This window comes from Camelus bactrianus, chromosome 3 (genome assembly GCF_048773025.1).
Source record: "Camelus bactrianus isolate YW-2024 breed Bactrian camel chromosome 3, ASM4877302v1, whole genome shotgun sequence".
Taxonomy (NCBI): Eukaryota; Metazoa; Chordata; class Mammalia; order Artiodactyla; family Camelidae; genus Camelus; species Camelus bactrianus.
The window spans coordinates 86,232,072-86,251,643 of NC_133541.1; the positions used below are offsets into that span (position 1 = coordinate 86,232,072).

The 19,572-nt window shown below is 41.0% G+C and overlaps 1 protein-coding gene across 6 annotated transcripts in view; it reads left to right on the forward strand.

Annotated features, from left to right (window-relative positions):
- SNCAIP (synuclein alpha interacting protein) overlaps positions 1-19,572 on the forward strand; it is a 142,639-nt gene that overhangs the window by 91,900 nt on the left and 31,167 nt on the right. For all 6 annotated transcript variants that reach the window (XM_074360549.1, XM_074360551.1, XM_074360552.1 and 3 more), the window contains 2 exons: positions 12,351-13,219; positions 14,914-15,093. In XM_074360549.1, coding sequence (XP_074216650.1) covers positions 12,351-13,219; positions 14,914-15,093 — 1,049 coding nt within the window. The remainder of the gene's footprint in view (positions 1-12,350; positions 13,220-14,913; positions 15,094-19,572) is intronic.

Consider the following 19,572-nt stretch of genomic DNA (forward strand, 5'->3'; position numbering starts at 1 on the left):
TACAGAATGTGCATGGCCATTATTTTGAATGAACCTCAGGACTTACTCAGGAAAGCAGAGCGGCCTGCTCTGTCTGCCTTTCATCTCTTAACACTTTGCTTATGTTTCTGGGAGAAAGGGTGAGGGGAAAGAGAGGAGCAGGGGGTGATGGAAAAGTTAAAAGTAAAACCCTAGCAGTGTCAAAAATAATGAAAAGAGCTGGAAGTGGCAGGGCTTAGACACATAGCATCTTTGCCCTGTCTTCTTGAACTTGAACTTTTCTTCCCTTTGCTTAGTCCATAGATATAGGCACCACAGCTCCCCGATTTTCTAGAAGGTTGTGGAATTAAGAAAGTCAGGAATCAGGCAGTATTCGAGGGAGAAAAAACTTCAGAGCAAAGACTCAGTCTCCTCTCCCATGTTTTGGTGTTTTTGGACTCTAAGGAACATATCTCCCACCCTCAAAACTGGTGTTGAAAGCTCGTCTTGTAGAAATGGGTTCAAGGGAACCTGCGGTAAGGATGGATGAGAAATCAGAAGTAGAGATCTCTCTAGAGCATCTATCACCTCATCTAGAGCGTCACTGAGGCAGGAAGGGAACAAGGCAAAACTGATGCAGAAGCCAAGTGCCTTTCACCTTGTGCAGCTTCGCAGTGATGTCCTTCAGTCCCTTCCTGAGGGAGAAGTGGTTTTCCCTGTTCCATCTTCCCCATCCAGGGCAACAGAAAGAGTGTGTGTTGGGGAGGTGGAGGGCTGCTCCTAGTTTTGGAGCTTCATAACATCTCTGAGAACACCCCACTTATTGCTGAAAGCACTTCCTTTTCCTTTTGTCTCTCAAGGGGCTCTTCGCATTTAAAATAAGCGCTCTTTGTCCACGGATTTCCTTTGCCCTGACTCTTAAAAAAAGGCATTAAAAACTCAAGTAATAGAAACAGAATCCTAGAATCTCGTAGTTGAAGGACCCTCAGAGAGAGAAGGAGTCATCTGCAGAAGCCCAGACCCTTCTATGGCAGTGGGTTGCTCAGGCCCCTGCATCTCACAGTGTGGTCCAGGACCAGAACCTGCACCACCAGCATCACCTGGAAGCTTGTTAGAAATGCTGGGGTGGGTACAGCTCAGTGGTAGAGTGCATGCTTAGCATGCACAAGGTCCTAAATTCAATCCCCAGTACCTCTATTAAAAAAAAAAAGAAATGCAAATTCTGAGGCTTTAGTGCAGACTGGAGAATCAGATTAACAAGCTCTCCAGGTGATTCATTTGCGCATGTTCAAGTTTGAGAAGCACTGATTTAGGCCACCTTGGTGCTAATCCATTGTCCATGATGAGGTGTCATGTCACTCCATGCTCACAATCAAGCACTAGTTCTCCAGGGTGGTTCTCAAGACATACAATGGGAAGCTCTCTTCTTCTCCTGGGTCAGCGAGCTTCCTCAAATGCCGCTCGCCTCCTGCGTTCTGCCTGCCAGTCACATCAGGGAACCTCCTTCAGTTCTTCAGACATGCTCTGTTCTTTCACATGAGATGTCCTTTCACCTCCAAGTTCACCTCCTCAGGGCCACTCTACCTGACTCCCTACACCACCACTGTTTAATAGACGTATAACACAAGCTGTTTCCATAATTTAAATGTTTTATAATAACTACATTAAAAATATAGATAGATGAGTTGATTTGGTACCTTCTATTTAACCCAGCATATCAAAATTATTATCATTTCAGCATGTACCACCTGTCACATGTTAAGTGCTTAATAGCCATAGGTGTCCAGTGGCTTCATTTTGGACAGTGCAAGCCTAGATTATATTAGCACCCCTTCCCCAATTTATTATCTTATTTCCCAGCTCCTTGTACTTTTTCGCTTCCTTAAATATCTGTGTTTTTTTAAGTATAAATAATGTGATGCTAGTTTTCATATCGGTTTTCTCTAGTAGACTAGCCAAAATCAATGTGGGGTAGTTGTGTTCATTATGGTATCTCCAGTGCCTGGTGCTAGTGCTGATAAACGTCCAAGGTAGGATGGATGGATGAATGTGTCAAGAGGTGAAAGGAAGCCTACTTCTCTGGGTTTTGTATTGTAATTGAGGTTGGAGACAGCTGCTTCGCTTCTCTTCATTGGGTTTGACACTTTGATATTCAGTTGTCTCTTCTTTCGCCTGCAGCACTGATATCTTTCTATATATATATATCATCATACGAACACTCTAATTATCTCCTGTCTTAAAAAACCAAGCAAATAGTACCCACTCTAGTGGCTCCCACCCTAATTCTCTGCTCCTTTCTCTCCCCATCTCAGGCCCCATTTATAACCAACCTCCATTGAAAAGTTAAGGGAACCCCCATCTCCAGTCCCCACCTCCTGTTCACCTTAAATATCTCCAGGATGACTTCCACCTCTTTGGGGAAGGTCACAGCTTCCATTCTGCCAAATCCATTGACACAGATGTTCTCATCTTTCTTGGCCTTGCTGCATTATTTGAGACTATTGGCCACACCTTTCTAGAAACTTTCTCCTCTCTTGGCTCCGTGACACCATCTCTCTCCTCGTTTTTCTTGCAACACTTTGACATCTCCTTAGTCTCCTTTGTGACTCCTCCTCCTTCTCTACTTGACCTTTAGGTATCCAAGGGGGACGGAAGTATTCAATACGATACTCTCTCCTCAATCTCTTAAATCTCTCTGGGTTGATACCTAATCTGTTCTCAGGGCTTCAAATGCCTCTTACTTGCTGCAGCTCCTCGCCCCAGCACTCTAGCCTCCTAGTTAATGACCCACTTGATATCTACGTGGAATATCTCGTGAAATTCTTAAGAGGAATCCGTGAATCCCCATCCCCAACCTGTTTCTCCTTAGACTCCCCCTCAGCAATCAGCATTGAAACATCCACTCAGGGACTGAAGCCAGGACCCTCCCCTCCCTCATCTCCACATCTGTCTATCAGCAGGTCCCGAGTCCTCTGTGCTCAGAGTCACTCCTCATCTGTCCACTTCTCTCCATTTCAACAGCCACCAGTTAGGCCAGGCCACCTTTAGGTTTCATCTGGGTTAAGGACCACGAATTAGTGTCACTTCTGTCTTCACCATCAATCCTTGCCACCCCACATTTCCCACAGAATAGGCAGAAAGATACATTTTTAAATGCAAAGCAGATCATTTCATGCTCGTGAAATCCCCCTAAGGATACCCTATTTCACTTAAAATATAAACCAAAGTCCTTTTTGTGGCCAGTAAACCCCCAAGTGATTTGGCCCCTGACAGCCTCCCACAACTTCATCTTTAGCTCTTTTACCCTGGCTCACTCTGCTCTAGATATGAGAATTATGGAACCTGCCAGATGCTCTCCTGCATTAGACATTTGAGAATGTGCTTCCTTCTATGCAGATCTTCACAAAACTGTCTTTTCTCTTGTATTTCCCCACAGATCCTCACAGAATTGTCTTCTCATCCCCAGATCTTAGCTGAAATGTCATCTCCATGATGAGGCTTCTCAGCTGTTCTCTGTTCCAATACCTTCCTTGTTTCCATCAAAGCACTTTGCATTTTGCAATTGCTCATTCATCTATGTACTTGTTGGACTGTCTGCTTCTGCCATGAGGATGGTGATTATGTCTGTTTTGTTCACCTCTGCACCCCTAGATCCATGTGCACAGAGAACATTCAGCAGATTTCATGGGATGAATGGACCCTGCTTGTGAGCATCTTTCAGCATTCTGCCAATTACTTTAGCACTTCTAAATAAGCTTTATTACATCCTTGTGTTTCTTGCTTACATTGGAAAGAAACTGCCACCTTTAACCAGCTAAAGGGATTGGCAGCTGAAATCAGAACAAATTCTTGGTGATAAAACGACTCTAAATTTAGGCTGATGCCACTGAAGATAAAGTAGGGAAATTCTTCCACTCACCTGTTTCTGAGAAAACTTGTTATTGAAAACCATTGTCCTAATGTTACTTCATAGTCAGTGGTTACTGATATCTAGGCAGAGAGTGCAGTTTGGGATTTAGGTAAATGATTCTGAAATGAGTACAACCAAGTTCTACTGCTGTTTTCTGGGATTCCATTGCCACATGTGACCCAAATAGAGAAATGTGAATTGCATGTTTAGGGAATAATTTTAATTGTGATAAGGCATTTCTGCAGTGTTATGGAAGGGAAGTTGGAATCAGGAAACCTCGGTCCTGATTGAGCAATCAGCACAGTATGTAATTTTCCATGTAACACTTAAAATTCCCTAAGTTCTCGTTCATTTTCAAGTGAGACTACAGAAAAGCTGCTCAACTGTCCTCCAGAGTTGCTGTGAAGATGTCTAGTGACATCATGCACTTGCCTTGGAGTCAGAAACAGAGAAAGTTTTACACAGATGTATTAGCAATTTTAAAATCTGAGATGCAGGACATTTTAGGAAAATTCTAATTAAGAAATAGCATTTGGAAGAACTTTAAAAATACACATTGTCTTTTTTTTTTTTTTTTCATTATTTGTAACAGTGCCTGAGAAGCATGTACTGAACTGCACTAGAAAACAAGACAGCGTGGTTCTGCCAGGCTTTAACTTTGCTGCATTCGCTGCACCTGCCCTGTGCCCCCTACAGCCAGCCAGGTGGAAGCTCCCTTGGGCAGACTCCAGGGTGGGATGGGGGTGCTGCCAAAAGAAAGGGGAGGAGGCAGACTAGATAGTTCTTCCTCCCATTTCTCCTCTCCTCCAGACTTTGAGGTGCATCCCTCTCAGAATGGGAATGGGTTTCACACACTGACCACTTTGTTTTTGGAAAACAGAATTCATTTAACGCTCAGCCAGAAGACATTCTTCTACCCTAAAGACATACCCCCTCTTCTTATGTCTGAAGCTGTATTCCTAACCTGGATACATAACTCTATATTTAGAGGTAAAATAAACAGGCATTTGAGGAACCATCAGTTGGAGACTGATGGTAGAAGGTGGAGGACAGGGATTTTACACACACACACGTGCACACACGCACACACGCACGCACGCACACCTCTTGTCCTCTTATCAAGGAGCAGTAAGTATCCTGGTGTTCCCTGCCCTTGACCATAGATCAGCCCTGTAAAGCAGCGCCACCTTCAGTTAAAATTGTTAAGTGTGTCTCTGCACTTTACAGAAACTGCACTGAGTTTGCTCTCACCTTCCAGAAGCCACACTGAGCAGGCACTCCCCTGTCTCCACACTTGTCTGCTTGATGAGTCTTTTTAAAATTTTTACTGTTATTGAAGTGTAGTCAATTTACCATGTTTCAGGTGTACAGCAAAGCGATTCAGTCATACATATACATACATGTATCTATATTTTTTCAGATTCGTTTTCATTACAGTTGATGAGCCTTTCTACCATCCCTTGATGTGTATCTCTCTCTGCGATTCAGCACTGAAAGGGAGAGAACGAAAGAAAGGAAAACTGATAAATGGGCCCCGAGTGGATACAAGGTATAATCCACTCAAGGTTTTGCTGATGTCCAAGTGAAGGTCAGCATGCTTCTTAGATGACACAGTAACTCTGGAACCATGTGCTTTCTTCAGAATCACCAATTGCTCTTCTCGGTGAACCATACTTCTGAGACTCAAAGGTTTAAAGTTGTCAAAATATTGAGTCTAATTTCATGATAGAACGTGCCTCTTTGGTGAAGAAGTATCTTTTCTGTCCAAGGTAGTAAGAGCTTGAGTACGTCTATGAGTTTTCCCAGAACTAAGAAGTGGGTGCAGATGGGGCGCAAAGCGTCGTGAGCAGGTCTGGGCGGCTCTGGGTGGGGCTGGCAGTAGTAATGAGACACGCAGCTCGCAGTCTCTGCAGCTGCTTGATATCGGGAACCGCTTAAAGTCGGGAAGTTTAGAACCAAATCAGTGAATCTTTTCCAACAGTATTTTAACATCTCAGTGCGAATGCATCATTGGTTGATATTTTTATAAGAAAGTGCTCTGTACTTGCCCTTCAGCTTTGCAACACCCTCAATAAAGGGTCTGTGACAGCAGGGAGAGGGGTGAGCCAGCGACTCAATGGGAACGTTCCAGAAACATGTGTTCCTCACACCCACTGGCTCTTCCCAACACAGTTCTCCAAATCCAGAGTTAACCCTTTTTTGGATCAATCTAGGCTCCAAGGATGGTACAGGAGAGCAAGTAGTCCTGTCAGACTCCGTACCGTACCCTCCTTCCTGCTGTCACGAGAGGGTGTGAGTCCCCCGGCCCCACTCCTTAGAGCTTGAGGTGTTTGCCACAAGTGGGCCCACCCCGGATTTCATTCATTTCCACTGGGTTAAGGAAACTCACAACTCTAGCAACGACTCTCCTAATCTTTCATAATGTCCCTCCCTTAGGTGTAAAACTGGAAGGAAATGGAATCTTGGAGAACTTAAAAGGCAAGGCCTTAAAGGCGCCTCAGGGGAGGGTACAGCTCCTGATGGAGCACTCGCTTAACATGCCTGAGGTCTTGGATTTGATTATTTAAAAAAAAAAGTGCCTAGGTTTCTAGTAGCTGTAGATGTGAAGTCTATTGTTATGTACATTTAAGACGATTACAGCTAAAGCTGACCATTTTGTTCCTCGAGGAAAAATAGTATTCTTTTAACTTTTAACAATGAACAGTAGGAAAACACTATTTTATCCTGCAGACACATTCCTTTTCTTTCTCTTCTTGATGTCTAAAGCTAATTTTCTAATACGGACACATAACTCCATATTTAGAAGCAAAATAAATAGGCACTTTGGGAGCCAACACTGACGTTCAGTCTTGAAGACTGGATCCACCGTTGCAATACCAAACTGTACATTATCTTCCTAAGAAAACACTAATTTATCAGTCCCAGGAGCCAAAGAGTTGTTCTGTGTCAGCAATCAGCTTAGCCTCATAATTATAAATTTGTGAGGATCTGTTGAAAGACATGGATCCAGAAGAATTATAGTGTTTCATAGTGAGTCACTCAGAATAAAGAGCCCTGTTATTTGTAGACATTCCAAACAGTCAGAAATTTAGAGGTGGGTCAGGTCTTAGCAATCATGTTTCTAACCTCTTTATTTCACAGATGAAGAAGTTGAGGCTTAGAACTTAGGAGATACATGAAAATACTTTAATACGCAGCATGTCTTCAGTAACTTTACCAACACTGTCTTTGAAATATTCGACACAACGTGTCCAAAATGGGGCCAGAGTGACTCATTGTGACAGGATTCATACGTGTTTTGTATACTTTGCCTCTTTGGTTTAGCATAGTTCTTTGTTCCTTTTCCCCTCCCTCCTTCCTCCTTTCATTCATTGATTCATTAAAAGATTTAGCCCTTGAGCCCTAATATCTGTGAGAAGCTGTGCTAGACAGAGGTCTGCTTATAAACACAAGGAGGTTTCACAAGCAATCTTTGCCCTTGAGGGACTCTCAGGACAGAGGATGAGACAGATGCATGAGTGCATTGTTGAAACAGAGCTTTATAAGTGCCTGGCTCCAGGTACCGGCAGGTAGATCTCAGGACACTGACACTAAGAAATCAAGGGCAACAGTTCCTTGGGAGAGTCAGAGGAAATGCACCAGGGAGATAGCACCTGAGGGGAATCTTGTCAGATGAGCCTACATGTCAGGCAGAGAAGGCAGCAAAGGTGAGAGCAATGAAGGAGGGACGTGGGGTATCCAGGAAGGGTGAGTTTAGTAATGGAGATGCAGGGGAAAATTAGTGACATGGGAATGATGAGTGCTGAGATGAGAAGATACATTAGAAAATAAATAAAAGAGCTATTAGGTACCCTGCTAAAGAATTTAGCTACTATCCTGAAAGCCAGGGTTTCCTAAACCTTAGTTGTTCAAGTATTTCCACAACATGGGATACATGCCAAGTCATTCTCTGTCTTTTTTTGTTTTACCTGTAAACCACTTTTACTATTAACATATTTTTCTAAAACCACTTACTTATTTTTCTTAATGGAGGTACTGGAGATTGAACCTAGGACCTTGTGCCTGCTAAGCATGTGCTCTACCATTGATTACCCTCCCCACAAAACCCACTTACTTTTGAGCATATTTGTTTTTAAAAGAAACTTTCAGGGTCAGTTGCAATAAATTCAGAGACATAATTAAAATGAATGTGATGAAAATGAAGCATTTCTCTTAACTCTGCTCATGAAAGTGAGCCAAAGGCCCACAGTCTCATTATTCTGAAGGGAGTTGGTAAGTTATGGAGAGGAGTTAAATTCATTGTAGCGCCAAGCTGAGAGTCCTTAAATTAATGAAGAGGGAGAAAGAGTTGAAAGGTGTATAGCTCGCTTCCTCTCCAGGTTAGGGCTATTTAGCATGGCTCCTGTGCACCATCTTAGGTCCTGCAGGGATGTGTATCCCACATCGGGGGAAATACTGCTTTAGGTGGTACAAGGCCACCTGAGGTTTTGAGCTAAGAAGTGACAAAATCTGAACAGGGGATTAGTCAGAACTGAAAAAGGAGACCAGAGAAGTGGATAGAACGTTGCAGAGACTGTGGGAGGATCCCACTGTGATCTAGTCAGTTTAATGAGATGAAAAGAGGGATCAAATTTGAGAGGGATTTAGGATCAGACCACAGTAGGATTTGGTGCCTAAAAGGTGAGAGGCAGGGGTCAAGAAAAGAGAAGGGTCAGTGATGCCTTGGAAATGGATTGCTTGGGAGCCTGCACATGTGGTCGTGTAATCCAGGCCAGGTTTATGAAGAATATGTTTACAGAAGACAGAGTAGTGTATGTGTGTGTGTGTGTTTGTGTGTTGGATGAGGAGGGGAAAGAGAGGAAGCAGGTGGGTGTGGTGAGGGATAAGACCCCTGGGTCAGACAATGCTACCTGCTATACACACCTGCCCATCCTTGGCTCACATTCAATGCTTGTTGGATAAATGGTGACCTATAGATGGTAGCAGACAATTTGGACATACCCTGCTGGAGATCAGAGACATTCCAAATGCCATTTAGATTGGAAGAGGTAATTGTGGCCCATAAATCAGCCTCAAATACATTTCCCTTTACCTACTGACCATTTTAGAAAACTTGCGCCATAATCAGGAAGAGAGGTTTGAAGTAAATTGAACGTGTTTACTTTCATGAGATGTTCAAAATGAATCCACTCAACCAAAAAGCCATTGAGGAGCTACTTATGCAGAGCAGTTTGCGGGGTGCTTGGAGGGATGGAGGGGTAAATGGGACACAGACTCTGTTCTTAACAGAGCTTGTAAATAGCTTGTAAGATAATAGATAAAATTTCCCGGGGTTTACAGTTTAAAATGTGAAGTATTTATTCATGATTTCCAGGAAACACATTTCACCTCAAAAATCTTCCTAGTAACCATCATTACTCTGATCTTTGTTTCCATGCCTCAGAAGAAATGCATCATGGTGTTGAAGTAGAATAAAGTGTAAGTGGAATTTTTGGCGGACTTAAAGAATTGCAAGTGGAAATCTTGCCAGTCATTAAGAGCCTTTTTACTTGTGCTTAAAATACCGCTTTTCCAGCTTAGGAAAAATAAAATGAGTTTTTCTTTCCTATATATATAAAAGTGTCCTCATACAAGTATATGATATAGTAATAAATTGAAGTATTCTCATGAAAAACTGTTATTGAACCCACTTTTCATAACTGGGATTTTTTTCCTGGTAGCCAAGACAGACTAGAAAGCACAAATTTTACTCTCAGCCTAAAAGGCAGTCATAGGTTTGAATAAGGAGGACAAGAAGCCTAAATGTTGATGCCCTTTCTTCAGTTTCTAGACCCTTCTGTGGAAAGAAGTGTTTTCATAAGACTCAGACAGAATTCATTTCCATAGAGCATTCTAAATGGCTCCTGTCAGAACAAAACAGCTGGGAAACATATGGTATCCATTTCCCTGTATCACTTGGAAAAAATTTCACATGTAAATAAAGCCAACATAAAAGAGTAGCCCTTTGAACCCACGACCTTATACAATACATAAATATATTGGTACAATGCTTTCGTTGTATTGGCCCACTAAGTTATTACACTTTAAAATTTTTTTATTACATCCTGAGATGCACATTTTCAAGAAGTTCCAAAAAATGGAGGTAATTGGCACAATATTAACAAATACTGTGCCTAATAATAAGTATCTCAGAAATGTTAAGGAATATATATATTTTTTCCTACTATAAGCTTTTCGGAAAACTGATAGGCCTATTTACATGTTATAAACTCTGTGTCCACTATTTCTCTGCTATTTTAAATAAGTAACCAACCATATGTTCTTAAAAGGAAGACAGAGGCTTGGCAGAAATTTCTGGCAGGCATTAATTTTTTGTAGCTTTATATTTTGGGGAAGAAAAGGGCATAAAAAGGATAGAAAAATTTTAAATTTACAGTGGACCAACTGGAATTAGTATTTGCCTTTGCATATTTACATTTCATAAATAACTAGAAAATCCATCTCTCTCTAGTGATTATCACTCCTCTGAGTTTATTAACAGGACTTCTGTCCCCTGTGAAATTAAGCTGTAAATCCCTCAGAAGGATGCATTTTGCGCATTTAAAAAGAGATTTAATGCAATGGACAAAGTGAGATTCAAATTTAAATACTAGCATTTGTTAATTATCTGCTCTGTGCCAAGTACTGTAGACAACTAGGAACCAGAGCCAGCAAAAGGCAGAAGAAGCAGGAGCTTAAGAGCATCTAGATACCTCCATTCCCTTCTGGAACATTCTCTGTTAATACCTATTTCTTACTCGACAGAATCCAGGCCTCCCTCCTGGATTCACAGCTCACAGTATTCTCTTAGATTCCTGAAAGTCCTCAGAGAAGGACCACTTACTACAGACCCTCTGAACCGTAAGCAAAATTGTGGTCCATGTTGGGGAAAGAACTTATCTGGGGAATGTTATATGGCATTCAGTCTCAGAATACTCACTCATCGCTTTATCTTGGTTCCAGAACTTATCTGAATCCTTTGAGAACACATCCCATTGGGAAGAAGAATGACCAAGTGTCTAAATTTGGGGAACTTTTAATAATTTGTATGCTACTTTCACCCCAAGGATCAGTGGTAGCCAGGGACTATTGCAGAAGGTACAGACCCGAGTCCACGCTTGTTTCAGGTTCTTTTATTTTTTGGTTATGCTCAACAGCAAAGAACAGTACAAATACATGCTTTGGGGTTAAATATTTCCTGCCTGCTGTTGTTCCAGAAGAGGAAGGATAGATGGGAGACCCCTAGTTGGAGGGCACATCCTGAAACCTCACCTCTTTGATGGGGGATGGTGTAAACTAAGCAGGAAAGGGGTAAGAACCCATAAATCAGTGTCCTGCAAATTACCAAGGGCGCTGGGTCATCTGTCTAGTCAGGGGAGTGTCCCACAGAGGAAGCCGTACCATCAAGGCTGAGGGAGGAGACTGCTGCTGTCAACCTGAGCCAAGAGGAGGCGTGGGCAGCCGTGGATATGAGGTTAACTGGGAGAGGTGGTGGTGCTTATCTTCACCTCCAGATGTGTTGCTGTTTCACTTCATACTCCATCTCAACCAGACACTGAGTCAAATGCAAACTATACAATCTTTATCTAAGCTTTGCACAGAAACAAGAAGAAAAAAAAACTAGTCTGCCCATTTCACCCTCCTTTGCAACTTCCTTCCCCTCCGGTTCATTTCCAGCCTTCCAGACGATGGAGGGAGGAGTGAATCTTAAAGAGCATGTTCCGTTGTGAGGGGTTAGTGCATGACATTGCTGTGCCATATGCCAGAAAGCACCATGAAATGCCCATGAATGATGGTTCACTGGGATACTCAGTCTAGGGTGGGACGAACTCAGCCATGGCTTATCTCCCATGGTCCAGTCAATCCTGACCACTTCCTTCCTTCCTGTTCTTTCCCTAATCCACCTAACAAATCACCTGTGAATCAGCCAGTGGGTCTCAGTTTACATTTGTTCAGTATTAAGCAATTCCCCCCTTCTTTCTATGAGACTTCTTAAGCTTTATGGGTGTAAATATACATGTGTGCATGTCTGCTCGTGTGTACATACATCCCTTCTCTCCCTCAATTCATTTGGAAGTTCATTTAACACAGAGGACCCTATCCTCCAATTCTGGTTTTCCGGGTGGTGACAAGCATCAAAATACTGTCAGGGAGGTGCAGCCATTCCAGGGAAGAAACCTGAATATCTGTCTGGATTTGTTTTCTTTAGCTGTCTGCTTTCACTGTGATTACTACTTGAATTAATTTTGAGCCAGCACGTCATAACTTTTATCATTCACTCTTTTTCAATGGTAAGCATGAACTGTTTGTTTTATGATACGTGTTCTCTCTTACCCCCAGACTACTTTGAGCATGACTTGAGTGGACCCTGCCTGCCTGCATAGCCAAGATATTTTCAGTGCTTCAATTTAATAGTCCCCTCTTTTAATTTATTTTAAAACAGTTTCTGGCTCAAGCTGGAATTGCGGTGTCTCAACTCTTATTACGAACACGCAAAAGCCCACAGGAATTGCTGATGTCTACAGTAAGTTCCGCCCAGTGAAGAGAGTCTCCCCACTCAAGCATCAGCCAGAGACTCTGGAGAACAATGAAAGTGATGACCAAAAGAACCAGAAGGCAGAGTACCAGAAAGGGGGGGATTCTGACCCAGACCCTCAACCTGAAGAACTCAGCCCTGGGCATGGAGAAGGCGGCCCCCAAAGCAAGAGCACGGAGCCCAGCGCCCTGCTGGGTGAACTGGAGCATTATGACCTCGACATGGATGAGATTCTGGATGTGCCTTACATTAAGTCCAGTCAACAGCTTGCCTCTTTTACCAAGGTGACTTCAGAAAAAAGAATTTTGGGTTTATGCACAACCATCAATGGCCTTTCTGGCAAAGCCTGCTCTCCAGGAAGTGCTGAGAACTCGCCATCCAACATGACACCGTTTTGTGTTCTTTCTCCTGTGAAAAGCCCTCACTTGAGAAAAGCGTCCTCTGTTGTCCGTGACCAGCAAAAGGTCCCCACTGAAGAATCCGAGAGTTCGCCATCTCTGGTTAAAAGTGGCTCTGCGTATGAGCCTGAAAACCAGAGTAAGGACTTCCTCAACAAGACCTTTAGTGACCCTCATAGTCGAAAAGTTGACAAGGCAATGCCAGACTGCCAGCTGAGGGCCTTCCATCTGCAGTCCTCAGCAGCCGAACCCAAACTCGATGAGCAGATCGGCGGCATGAACTGGACCAGCTCCCAAGGCCCAGAAGAAAGAAGTGAGTACCTGAAAAAAGTAAAAAGCATCTTGAACATCGTTAAAGAAGGGCAGATCTCCCTCCTGGTGAGTATGGTTTAACTCAGTATACATGTAAGCATCCACAGGCTCCAGTTTTATCAGCTCTATTCAGTAGTAACACAGTGATGATGCTTTTTTTCCCTTTCTTGTTTAATCTCTATTTGTGTCTTTAATTGGGCGATATGACTTTTGAGCTTTAAAATTAAAATTAAAAGTTAGTTGGTTAATACAGGGAAAAAACAAATGGCTATAGAGGGAATGTTATTTCACTTCAACTTTGCTTGACTTCAACCGGAATAAGGACACACGCTTAAAAGACAAAACCAAAAAAGCCCAGCGTTTTCTTTAATAAGAATCTTAATACCTTTCTTTTTGCTTCTCCAATGGTTCCCAGTGCTCTTACTCAGTTATTTGTGGGGATGTCAGTTCCTTGCTGATGGGGGACCTGCCAGATACATGAACAGAGGGTCTTCTGTATTATCCTGATTATTATTCAGAAGGGTTGGACCGGGATGTTTGAAAGCATTTGCAGATAGAAACTTACACTAGAGCTTGATTGCCCTCTGACCTACATGGAGTTTTTATTTAGTTCCAGGTCTGCATATCTAGGGAGCATGAAGAAGCTTTTCCAAAGACTCTAGACACAGAGTAACATGATGTAAGAAAAGTCTGTTCTGCTTAGATTCAGAGAAAACTAAACTGAAATCACACTCCCATCTGCCTGCATTGTTCTTTTCTGGCTTCCAGACTTGGATCAAAGAGTAGTAAGCCTGTGCTGACACTGTGATGTTAATTAAAGTTTCATTCAAGAAAAGTGACACATCTTGGCAGTATAATTCTACTTAGTGTAAGGCTATGCATAGATAAGTACAGTGCACTTGGGCTCTTGTCACAAATCTTAGTGTTGCAATAGGATGATATGATTGAACAATTTTACTCCATCAAGTAATTTTTTTAACATTTTTTATTGATTTATAATCATTTTACAATGTGTCTTTTTTTTTTTTGTCTCCTGAAAATGTCTTTTGCATTTCTCCTGGCTCTTCTTCTCTGTTTCTCTTCGGTTCATTCCTTTCTTTTGTCTTTCCCATGTTTTCATGTTTCCCAAATGACAATACCTCTCAATTTACCCAACAGTTTTTATCAACTGAATGTCGCTAGAGGGGAAAAACCAAAGTCCAGGTAGCCTTGAGATGCCCCCAGGAGTTTGACTGGGGGTGAGAAATGTCTAGCCTTACCCATGGGAGCATCAGCTGCAGTACTCACCATGTAGCTTCCTAGCAAAGCCAGCTCTCCGTAGTTCAAGGCAAAGCAGTTGGTTAAGACAAGTAGCTCATTCATTGAACAAACCTACAACAGGGAATAAAGCAGACCGAGCCTTCAGAACTTGGCAGGAGTGGAAGAGACATACAGGGAACCTGCCAGGTACCATAAGTATCATCACCATTATTAGAAAGCCAGCTTGGAGCCTCTACAAACTCACTGACTCATCTCTGTTGCATGTTTCATGGAGAGATAAGTCACTTGAACATTCATGTTCTAAAGCACAGTATAACAGAAAATGTCGTTGAAAATCGTTGGAATTAATGGCAAGGAATTCTGACTTACTAGATCCCCATGGCTGCCACCAGAGCTTCTAGAAGCTCATCTCTTCTTCCCAGTGCCCAGAGCGAACCCCCCCCAAGAGGGTCTCATTCTGATTTATTGACTTAAGTTTTTTACTCTTCCTTTGTGTACAGCCACACCTTGCTGCCGACAATCTAGACAAAATTCATGACGAAAGCGGAAACAATCTCTTACACATTGCCGCGTCACAGGGACATGCAGAGTGTCTGCAGCACCTCACTTCTCTGATGGGAGAGGATTGCCTCAGTGAGCGAAACGTCGAGAAGTTGACTCCAGCAGGCCTGGCCATCAAGGTGACTCACGGGCTGGGGACTGGGCCCTCCATGCCTCAAAGTTGGGTTTCTATTTTTTAAGATTCCTGGTGGGCAAAAGCGTTGAATGGAGAGAGAGAAGAGTGATTTACCAAGCAAACAGCAGATGAACCAGGTCCATTTAAAAGATGAATAATTTCAGTCACTAACTGCTTTGAGATTTTGAGACTATATTCTAATTTAGGGTAAGCTTCAAATCAGCTAATAAAGAGAAAGGAAAATGATCTGTTGCAATTCTAAGAACTTTTGTTATTCATGGTGACTGTAATTTAGATTCTTAACCACACCTGGATGGATCTGTGTGGGACTGTTTCATTTTTTCCTAATGTGAGTATAATGAGCAAGACAAATGAGGGGAAGGTGTGTTTTAAGGGATGATAGCTCTCAGGAGTATTTTGGATAATAAAGTGGGCCTCTAATGGATTGCGTCTGAAGTTTAAATGTCTGCAGTATCAGGAGTTGTTTAGAATATCAATGCCGAGTTTGAATTTAGCTCTTGCAGAACACAGTGTGTTATCTATCAAGAACTGTACAAAATAACTGGGACTGGGATAGATATTAAAACCTAAAAAACAGTGATACAGGAAGACATGGTTTTTTATAGCACTGCAGTGATTGCCTCTGTAACATATAACACATCACTAGAAGGTTAGCTATTAAACTAAAATTACTTTTAAGATCTTTGGCAAATAAATGTGGAATTCAGTCACATTTCTTAAGAGCCAGAAGTGAAGTTTAGGGAAATATAGTCCCTAGTGCTTCTGCATATGTACTTTGTTTTATATAATAGTTATGTCTTCTAAAAGCTGAATAATCATAATTTTTATAAATGGGATTATACTGAAATTTACTGGGGGAACTTGCTAGTTAAAGAAGTCTGCTTGTGAATTCTCTAAAGAACAAGTAAAGCAATTACTTTCTTTCACCAGTATACCTTTTGTACAAATCTGAATTTTTCTATCTTCAACTTATTTACCATTCAGTAAAGTTTTATATATTAAAAAGTTGTTTTCTGTTTTTTTTTTAAATTTTACTCTGTGGTTAGGTACTATTTCTGATATGGCATAGAAAATAATATTTTTTGATCAGATAAGTGATTTGTGACTCCAGTAGGTATCATTTTCCTTTAGTTGTGAATGATGCTATATCAAATTAAGAGCGGAACTGCAGGCAGCCATCAAGAAGAAAGAGAAATCAAACGTAAAGTCAAAGCTCAGCATAGTGGAGTTCAACCATGTGTACGAGTCCACCAGGTACTTTAGATGGTGCTGGCAGTACAAATTTGAATGAGACGTAGTCCCTTTTCTTAAGGAACTGATAGTCTGGTGGATAAAGTATGTAAGTTATCAATAATGCAAGTACAGGATGGCAAATTCAGGATCTAGTTCCTATGTCAGAGTCCCGTGGGAGGGCAGGATTTGGATTTGGTCATCAGTGGGCATGATTCACTGATGGCTAAAATATTCTTTTTTTTTTTTTCCCCTTGAAAGCAACTCTTTATTTTAAAAAATCTAAAAAAAATTTTTTTTTTACTGAAGTATAATCAGTTTACAATGTTGTGTTAACTTCTGGTGTACAGCATAGTAATTTAGTTATACATATATATATTCTTTTTCATATTCTTTGTCATTATAGGTTGTTATAAGATATTGAATATACTTCCCTGTGCTTTATAATAGAACCTTGTTGTTTACCTATTTTATATATAGTAGTTAGTGCCTGCAAGTCCTGAACTCCCAGTTTATCCCTTCACTTCCTAAAATATTCTTACAGTGCCAGTGATTGTTGACAGTTGCCTTGCCATTTTAGTATTTATAATAGACAATTCTCATTAGTTTTCCTGACTAATGTTGGATTTTGAATATATCCTAAGTACATAATTGGATGAGAACATTTTTTTGTTAATTTATATGCCCTAGTGCGGGTTTTGATAGAGTAAAAATCTTTAGAGTAGGAAAGTACATAAGAACTTTAGTGGTCATTAAGCCAACCTTGGGTAAACTCCTTCTATAGTATCCATATAAAGTGTTGATTCATTCTTAAACACCTCTAGTCAACATAGAATCACCATCATATAATCAGCATGCAACCTTAAGCAGCATTTTCTTTTGCTTTAATGAAGAACATGTATGAAACCCGTAGGACTCAAATGCTCTTACAGATTTGGAGTCTCAGGCTTTTCATACTTCTGACAATGATCTGGGAAATGGAAGTATTCCTTTATTCCTTCATTTAATCTAGAATGTACAAAAGCAGTAAATACAAATATTTTAGAACACATGCCACCCTCTTTAGAAATAAGTCCTGACATAGGTCCTGCCTCAGTCCATTCAGTGTGTTGTGGAGGACACTGATAAAGTTGAGGGAGTCCTAAGAAGTCATCATCATCTGTTTTAGGACCTTGTTTTGAACACCAGTAATTAACTGGTGGTGTTTCACCCCATTAAGCACCGTTCTGAGAGCCTTGCTGTCATTAAAGACAAACAAACTTGGTACAAATGGGCAGAAGTTGCTCAGATAATATGACTTGGCTGACAGGAAGCAGAGTCAGAGACAAGGTATCAAATAAAAAGATTACATGAGAAAAGGGGCTCTGAAGTCATACTGCGGCTTAAGAACATCTCTCCCCCACTGTTAAACTCCTTAAATGGAACATAATAAATTCTTGCCAGCTACATGCAGAATTTATTGAGTGCTTTCTAGGGGACTCAACACTAGATACTGTGGGAGTTCAAGGCATTATTAAGTTCCCTTTGGGAACAGTTAAGCAAAATAATTGTAAGGAAAGATTTCTAGAAGGTGAGAACAGTCTGTTTTCTAAAATGGAACCAGCACAAGAAATTATTTTAGAATCTAAACAGATTTTCAATAAAATAACTTTAATTCTCTTTTTATTTCTAATTAAGCCCAAAGACAAAATGCTGGTCTGGTGAGAAAATGACTTCAAACACATAGCCTACTGATACTCCTTTTTAACATACACTAAGTGACCCAAAGCCCAGAGACTTCAGCAGGCAAAAATCTTCCACTAGAATTTAATAACATTTTTTATTTTCTTGGTATTTCTATTTATGGCACGTGATATTACTTTCAAACTCATAGTAGTGATACCTTTCCTTTTGCCTCTCTAGCAGCTTGTTATTTATTTAAATGTTGCTTCCTTGAATAACTAAACCTAACACATCTAACAGGGCATTCTACCCAACAATAGCAAAATACACATTTTTTTCAAGTGCACATGAAATATTCTCCATGATAGACCGTAAGTTAGGTCATAAAACAGATCTCAATAAATTTAAAAGGATTAAAATCATATAAAGTATGTCCTTGAACCATAATGAATTGCAACTAGGTATTAATAACAAAAGGGAATTTAAGATAATCACAAGTATACAAAATTAACACACTCCAAAATAATCATTGTATCAAAGGAGAAATTACAAAGGAAATTGGAAGCCACCTGAAGATGAATGAAAATGAAAATGCAATATATCAACATTTAAGTATGCAGCTAAAGAAGTGCTTACAGGGAAATTTATAGCTATAAATGCCTATGTTTAAAAAAGAGGAAGGAGGAGGAAGAGGAGGAAGATCACAAATTAATAGCCTACTCTACCTCAGGAAACTAGAAATAAAAAGCAAACTAAATTAAAACAAACAGAAGGGAGGAAATTAAAACATTTCAAGCAAAAGTAAATGAAATAGAAAATAGAAAAACAGAGAAAATCAACAAAACCAAATTTGGTCTCATAAAAGGATTTTTAAAAATTAGTAAACCTTTTAATTAGACTGACCAAAAGAAAAAAAGACTCAAATTACTAAAATCAGAAATTATTCGTGTTTCTGTGTTCTGTGTAAGTAAAATACCTATTTATGTAAATTGTCTTGCCTCATAGACGCTCAATATGGTTCCTGTTCCTTTCTTCATTCAGAGGGAATAAAACATTATATCAGTGGGTGTTTGTTAATCCTTATAGGAAACATTGCATGCTCAAATTGTGTAATTTAAGGAAAGTGTATAATGAAGGATTTATACGCCAAAGGAGGGGGAGTGGATGGGGTGTAGGGAGCCCACGAAGAAGAGTGCAGTATACTGGGGTCAGTAACAGCCAGAGCACAGTTACCACCCCAGAGCCTGACTGAGAGGGCTGAGTAAAACAGCTGGCTGACTTTTGACCATTGACTGGTGGCAGGACTTAGCAGACCAATGGCCATCCCATAATGTGGGAGCCAGGAGCAGAGGGGACCTCAAACTCTCTCTCTTTTCCTGGTCTCCTGCTACTGCTTTCCATCAGCCAAACCCAGCCAGAAGCCAGGGGCAAGGGAGCTAGCAGACCAGCCTCCCGGGCAGCAGGGAGGGCAGAGACAGGAGGAAACAGATCTGAATGGGGCACCTGGCTATTTAGCACACCTGATCATGCTAGATGCCCCAGTTAGAAGACTCTGCATTTGCATACTTGG